Source organism: Macrobrachium rosenbergii, chromosome 53, assembly GCF_040412425.1.
Source record: "Macrobrachium rosenbergii isolate ZJJX-2024 chromosome 53, ASM4041242v1, whole genome shotgun sequence".
Taxonomy (NCBI): Eukaryota; Metazoa; Arthropoda; class Malacostraca; order Decapoda; family Palaemonidae; genus Macrobrachium; species Macrobrachium rosenbergii.
Genome location: NC_089793.1, coordinates 23,732,824 through 23,740,323, shown reverse-complemented (window position 1 = coordinate 23,740,323; position 7,500 = coordinate 23,732,824). Strand labels below are relative to the sequence as shown.

Below are 7,500 nucleotides of genomic sequence, written 5' to 3'. Positions count from 1 at the left end.
TGTAGACTTGTTGTATGCCGTTGCAATATTATAGTGTTTTTCTTCTATGTCTGTAATATCGATTAAGATGCCTTTTTAATATCGATTAAAATGTCTTCTTAATATCGATTAAAATGTTTTATTAATATCGATGAAAATTTCAATGAACATCGATTAAAATGTCTTATTAATATCGATTGAAATGTCTTCTTGATCTTTCCTTTTAGATTCCTTGTTAAATGCACAGCAGAATTTCCTTATACTCAGTTGTGAGCATAATGCGATAGACAACATTTGAGTATTTATGTAAACATTGTGGCACTGAGGTTCAGTTTTGATAGGAAATTTTATTTAGCAATTGTTTTATTACTTCTTGTCCCTTCCGTGTCTGTGATGTAAAATGGTCAGAAGTGTGAAGAATTTGAGAAGTTAAGAGGGCATTGTGGTTATTACAATTACATACCCGGGGCATATTTGGTGTTGTGCCAGCGTGTGGGCCAGTCAGATGAATTTTACTGTGCATAGATTTTAGTTTAATTAATGTTTTTTATTTTTCTTAAAACGACAAACTAAACACCCTTGAAACGTGTAACCAGTGGGAATGGAGAAGGAAGTACAGAGTTAGCCTATATGTTTATAAAGATTCTCTATCGCTTACCTTCTGAAGACTAATTCTTTCACGTTCCCTTGTCCAAGCTCTGATAATCTTCGGCAGATTAGTTTCAATGCGAGCGGGCACAGGTTCTAGTGCAGATGGGTATCTTGAAGATGACTTCAGTTCTATTAAATTAAGCGACGGTTAAGAGATTAGTAATGACTTTATTGGCATTTGGGAACTCTCTCTCTCTCTCTCTCTCTCTCTCTCTCTCTCTCTCTCTTGTTACTTTCAGGGGTGATTTCTGGCCTGGCGCACCCTTATACCCCCTCCCCTCTCTCTCTCTCTCTCTCTCTCTCTCTCTCTCTCTCTCTCTCGTTACTTTATTAGCTGTTTCTGTTCTGTTGCCCCTTATATTCAGAATGGAGAGCTCCTCTCTCTCTCTCTCTCTCTCTCTCTCTCTCTCTCTCTCTCTCTCTCTCTTACTCCTGCAGCAACTGGCTAGGAAAAAATGTTGATCGAATGTGACTTTGCACTTTTGAAAAAATGATAAAGCAGACAGGTGCTTTATCGACCGGATCTGGTAAATGTTGCGATCCTACGTGCAATGGCTCTATGCTTCTGTAATGTGTGTGTGTGTGTGTGTGTGTGTGTGTGTGTGATCTCATCTTCGTGTAATGTACTTTTTTAAGTCTGCCTGCCTGCACATGTTTGTTTTAAGAGTGCATAGTATCCTATATATATATATAGATATATTATATCTCATGGCTGTCATAATAAATCTCATCTAACGAAATATATAAAATGAAATCAAGCCAAAAGGTGAGACGTAAATAAAATTAAACACAAACATAAAAATGTAATGTAAACAAACTACCACTTTTTTAAGTTCTACCCTATGAAATTGCTGATAGTTAGTTGAATACCAGACGAGTTAAGTTGTTCAATTCCGGTTTCATCTTTTTTAATAGTCAGCGACTCTGAAATTAAAAGGTCCAGTCTCTTTTGGAACACAGAGGTCTTTCTCTATTAGAACTAGTTTCCTTTTATTAGAGAACACAGTTTAACACAAGACCATCCTTTTCACTGACCTGATTTTCGGGTACTGTCTTTTGTTCAAATAGACTGGACCTTTAATTTCAGAGTCGCTGACTATTAAAAGATATATAATTGAACAACAACAACTCGTCTGGTATTCAACTATATCGTGTATATATATATAGGTCGTTAACATATTGTGAGTGTAGTTTGTTTATTTCACTATATTTCTTTCATATTTTTATGTTTTTGTTTTTAATTTTTTCGTTATTTTACGTCTCACCCTTTTAGTTTGTATTACTTGTTCATTTTATATATTTCGTTAGTATTTTTGTTGAATATATATATATATATATATATATATATATATATATATATATATATATATATGTTGTGTGCATAAAATAGAATTACCTACATGGAAACATTAACGCACATATATACACACATACTGGATTTCAAAACACAACTCTTCGTTCTATGTTGGTATGTAAAAATTGATTGACAACTCCAGATATTAAAATTCATATTGGCAACACCAGATATTCAAATTTATTATGACAAAACCAGATATTCAAATTTATTTTGACAATACCAGATATTCAGATTTATTTTGACAACACCACCAGATATTCAAATTACATTCTGACGTCAACAGATATTCAAATCTTTTTGATATTCAAATTAATTTGATGTTACGATCGTTCTCCGTTGTTTGCGAAAGATTCAACACTTAAATCTCCTGGAGGAGGAGGAGGAAGAAAAAGTCTTGTAATTTACAGTGGATCCTGACCGCGTTCTTAGTTGATTCTGGGCGTTAATGTCACCTTTGCTGTTCGTGAATGGAGGAAAAGCAGAAGATTTATTTAATCTCTTAAGTAGGGGTCCTTTGTTACCTGACACGTCCAACACCTTTTGGTCAAGGAAGGTTTTTTGAGGCCTTTTGAGCCTCCCCCAATTTCCTCCTGCTACCCTCGTACTAAGGCGCGATTCTTTCAGTCCTGGAGATCGTAACATGATTTTTTTTAAACAGCGACCAATGGTAGACTCATCCTAATGCCATGCCGGTGTCTTGCCCAGGTTCGAATTAGGATGCTTAAATTGTATGATGATTTTTTTTAAACATCAACAAATGGGAGAGGCATGCCCTGAACCAGCCCAGGTTCGAATTAGGATGTTTGCTATGGGGAGTGTAACAGGATTTTGTTTTTAACAGCGACCAATGGTAAAGGCATCTTGGTGCCATGGCCTTAATTGGCCCAGGTTCGAATTAGGATGTTTATTTTGGGGTTGTAACAGGAATTTTTTTTAAACAGCGACCAATGGTAGAGGCATCCTGATGCCAGGGCCTTAACTAGCCCAGGTCCGAATTAGGGTGTTTACCTTCTTTGTTCTTTTATTTTCCAAGTTCAACTTAGAAGGTTTATTTACGGGCTATGAAGAGTAAGAGCCGTGCCATCACAAGGCTGGCTGAATCTAGATAGAGGGTTTTAGCAACGGTAGTTATTGGGACTGTGCCCGTTTCATGTTCTACATTTGTGTAATTCTTTAGCCAAATCTGAAGTCAAGCCACAAGGACCACCTTTAAATATTTCGGAAGAACTCGTAAAGAGGACACAAGTTTTTAAGTTAACTTATACGTCCTAAATCATGCACTTCGATTGTGAAGAGTTTTCAACACTTTTGAAGAGTTATTTTCTTTTTGCGAGAGCGGAGCTTTAAGAAGAAAAAAAAAAAAGAAAAAAAAGGAAGTTATTTTTTATTCTCTGATGGAGATTATTGAGTGGGTCTAATGAGTTTAGTAGACGTACACACAAATTTGTATTATTGAAGAGAGAGAGAGAGAGTTACCTGGTGACGTTTAAGATTCTACCATTTTTGTCTTTTAATCTGCAAACTGATTGTTATGCCTGGTGAGATTTTTATTTTTTGCATATTTTCAAATCCTTTAGAGTAAAAGCACTTTTCATTTTCCAAAGTATTTGGGAAAATAACACTTTTCTTCTATTCACAAATGTCCAAGTTTCTGCTATCTTTTCATAGTGTTTAAGTAAAGTTGAAGCAAGGCATTGAAGTTACACGCGTGTTTTGTGAATATTTTTGTTATACCACTTTTTTTTTTTTTTTTTTGCTTTTCCGTTGAAAAACAATTTTTTATGTCATCACGGTTCTTAAATTTTTTTCAGTGTTTGAGTACAGTTAAATCAAGGTGTTGAAGTTTCACGTCTTCTGTGAATATCTGCGATATAGCCAAATTTTTTGTTTTTATTTGCTGTGGAAAGTTTTTTTTTTTTTCGTCATCAAGTTTCTTAGATTTTTCCATAGTGTTTGATTCAAGTTAAATCAGGGTGTTGGAAGTTTCTCAAGTTTTCTGTGAATGTTTTTATTTTAGAGCCACATTTTTTTTCCTGCTGGATTGAAGTTTCACAAGTCCTTTGTAAGTATTTTGGTATTTTGTTATAGCCATATTTTTTGTTTTTTCTTTACTGTGGGAAAATTTTGTTTTGTTTTCTTTGTTTTCATGTCATTAAGACGGTGTTTTCTGTCACCTCCATGAAGCACTTTTACTGCCGATCGACCCCTAGGGTGTTAGGGTAAAATTGACCCCAGAGTGTCAAGGTAAAAATGACCATAGATTGTTAAGGCATTTTACCTGGGCCGCCCTGGTCTTAATCCGTCTTCTGGCCCCGGATTTTTTGGCCGAGAAAGTGTCTGGGTGGATTTATCATCTACAGAATAGGACTGGGTCCTTCCCCACAGTAGGACTCTATATGAAAGGATCCTGCTGGGGTCTTTTAAGGACACACCAGTCAGTTTGAACAGGCGTTCAGAACACGCATGTAGAGGGAGACTGACTGTCTGGGTGAACTTGCCCATTTTTTTTGTGAAATAATTCGTCTTTATTCTTTGTGAAACTGATTATTTTTTAATGAGTGTTTTGTGCAAGTTTTGCGTGAAGTAGCCATTTGATACCTTGGAAGACGAGATGATAAGGCAGCAAGTCATGTGGTAAGTCAGTCTCTCTCTCATATATCTATCTATCTATCTATCTATCTATCTATCTATCTATCTATCTATCTATCTATGTTATATATATAGATAGATAGATGTGTTTCATGTTAGTTAGAATTCACTTCCTTTTAGAAAACCTTTTTACACTTTTTTGTGTTTGTCAGTAAGTATGAAATTAATATGTTTTACATCACATTGTGAAGATAAAAAGGCCCATAAAAACACTATGTACACGTTTCAACCGTATATTTCGAACACTTCTTCTGTGTCCCTGTTCACTGATAAAATATGGGCAGTATGATATGTGACGATTATATGCAAGGCACATGTAGTTTCCGAAATCCGCGCCATTGTAAAATAATGAACTTGAAGGCACGCCTTCTTCAGTTCGACTTGACGCCGGGAAATTAAAGTAGTTCTTTGCATTTCATCTTTACCACTGGGTAAAAATATGGGCGTAAATCTCCGGTGTTTTAAGTCATCACTCATTTCCGCAGACGGTCAGGCGTTTCATGTTTTATTTGTGTTCGTAAGTTATATTGTTTTCGTTTTAAAAGCATATTAAAACAAATTATATCTCAAGTGACGCTGTCCATTATTAGAAGACTGTCTTTCTGTTGCTTTGTGGGTTCCTATTCGTAATTTTTAGAATTTTTTTTTCTCCCATTCCCAACCGTATTTTGGCTACGACGGAGCAAATGAAGACACGGGAACTTCAGGAATATATCAGCAAATTATGTCAGTGGACGCTTTCCATTATTAGAAGGTTTCTTTTCTGTTGCTTTTTTCATTTTTGATGAGTGACCTCTTCTTTCTTTCTTTCTGTATTTCCCTTTCCCTTCTGTTACTTCTTTCTAATGATCACCATAATATTCTTTGGAAGCTTGGATTTTGTCAGTGGCCCCTGCGGTGCCTTGTTCCGTATGAATAGGGTTCGTCTTTAAGATGATAATATAATAATAATAATCTGTAGGTTTTTTATTCGTATTTGTTTTTAGTATTTTCAAAGCTTGAATTTCAAGTTTAAGGCCCGTGTGGCTTTTTTTCATGTGAATAGAGTTCATCTTTTGAATGATGATAATAATTTAGTTTTTTATTCGTAATTGTTTATAGTATTTTTTCTCGTAGAGCAAATTCAGACACGGGAAATACTCAGTATAGAAGGAAAGATTGCTTCAAACGCTTGGATAAAACGAACCCTTTATTAATAATAGTTTGTAATTTCGTATACATAATAATTGTTCTTAGTATTTTTTTGTTTCTCCCAGAGGAAATTAAGACACGGGAAACACTCAGTAGAGAAGGAAGGCTTCCTTCTTAAAAGCCTCGGATAAAACGAACCTCTTCAACAACCCTTCACGGAATCTTTTATGTGACTGCCAAATCCGCCATGAATCCACAGGCGATTGTTAATAAGACCCAGAGAGTGAGACATTAAGCAGCGTGCTAGGAAGTTTGTGGGCGTTTGGGAACAATCCCGGAGTTTGTGTTTGTGAGGTGTGTGGCCAAGGGACCCGCGGAGAGGCGTGAGCAGTCCTACGGTGGGAGGCAGCACGCCCTGGCGCTGCTGCTACTCTACCTGCGGGTGTATGATACCTGTCTTTTTGTCTGTCTGTCTGTGCTGCTTCTTGTATGTGACTTGGGTCGAGTATCGGTCGTGTGCGGATATTTTCATTGCTGTGGTTTGGTTGTGGACGACGACTGATTCTGGTTGAATCTCTCTCTCTCTCTCTCTCTCTCTCTCTCTCTCTCTCTCTCTCTCTCTCTCTCTCTCTCTCTCACACATACACACACACGCGCGCGCGCGCGAACAAGAATTATTGATATTACATCACGAAATTTTTTTTATCTTAGATTACTCTCGTATTTCAATTGTAGTGTGAGTAACGTATGTGTTTTTTACAGTGTCTAAATATATATACACACTACATACATACATACATACGTACATACTATATTGTATGTTTTTATTCGACGGAAGACGTGTACATCAAGCGTGCATAAGATCATGGATCATAGGTGTATAGCTGTGAAGGTGTGAAGAAATTTACATTTGATTATATGGTTGAAAATGACTCCAGTGTTCTGATTATAACTGGAACTATAGTGAAACTTCCCCCTAATTGAATTTTGGTCTTTTAATTTACTTCCGGTTACACCCAAAAAAATGACCTTCTAGATCTTACTTCATTTTCACAGTTCTCCGTTTATTTTAATAAGTTACTTACTTTTTTATGTATGTCTTTATTTGTTTGTTAATTTATTTTTTTCTTTTCTAATACTTTTTTTTATTTATGTCCTTATTTGTTTGTTAATATATTTTTTTCTTTTCTAATAACTGATGACTTCTTTCTGTATTTCCTATTACCTTCTGTTACTTCTTTCTAATGAACACCATATTCTTTGGAGGAGTTAATTTCAAGTCAGTGGTCCCTTTTGTTGGCTTGTTTCGTATGAGTAGGTTTCATCTGCTGAATAATAATAATAATAATAATAATAATAATAATAATAATAATAATAATAATAATAAAAATAATAATAAAAAATTATCAGTGACATATCTGTCAGTATTGAATAATAATAATAATTACTTACCTATGACGTTACTGTCAACATTGTATGTGTAGGGGAAGGGAAGAGGATATTTGGTAAGCTAGTTAAAACAGCAGCCTAGTGTTTATTGTTTTTTCTTCTGTTCATACCATTTCTGCCAAATTTCTGGAGTGTTTTAAGTATCCGCTGAGTTCTAGCAAATGAATGTTTAGGGACCCCGTCAGTGCACCTCACGTGGTGCGCTGTAGTAATTCGAATTACTTAAGGTTAAGGTTCTTTGCAGCGTCCCTTAGGCCCTTAGCTGCAACCCTTTTCATTCCTTT

At 35.7% G+C, this 7,500-nt stretch overlaps 1 protein-coding gene across 14 annotated transcripts in view; it reads left to right on the top strand.

The window, feature by feature from the left end:
* Positions 1 to 7,500, top strand: part of tgo (Aryl hydrocarbon receptor nuclear translocator homolog tgo) — a 308,504-nt gene that overhangs the window by 193,272 nt on the left and 107,732 nt on the right. The window contains exon 1 of one of the 14 annotated variants that reach the window (XM_067096884.1): positions 4,490 to 4,621. The exons of 12 other annotated variants lie outside the window; for them this stretch is intronic. In XM_067096884.1, the coding sequence (XP_066952985.1) occupies positions 4,599 to 4,621 (23 nt within the window). In that variant the 5' untranslated portion in view covers positions 4,490 to 4,598. Of the gene's footprint in view, positions 1 to 4,489; positions 4,622 to 7,500 lie in introns of those variants that run through there. One more of the 14 variants, XM_067096886.1, reaches the window with a different exon arrangement.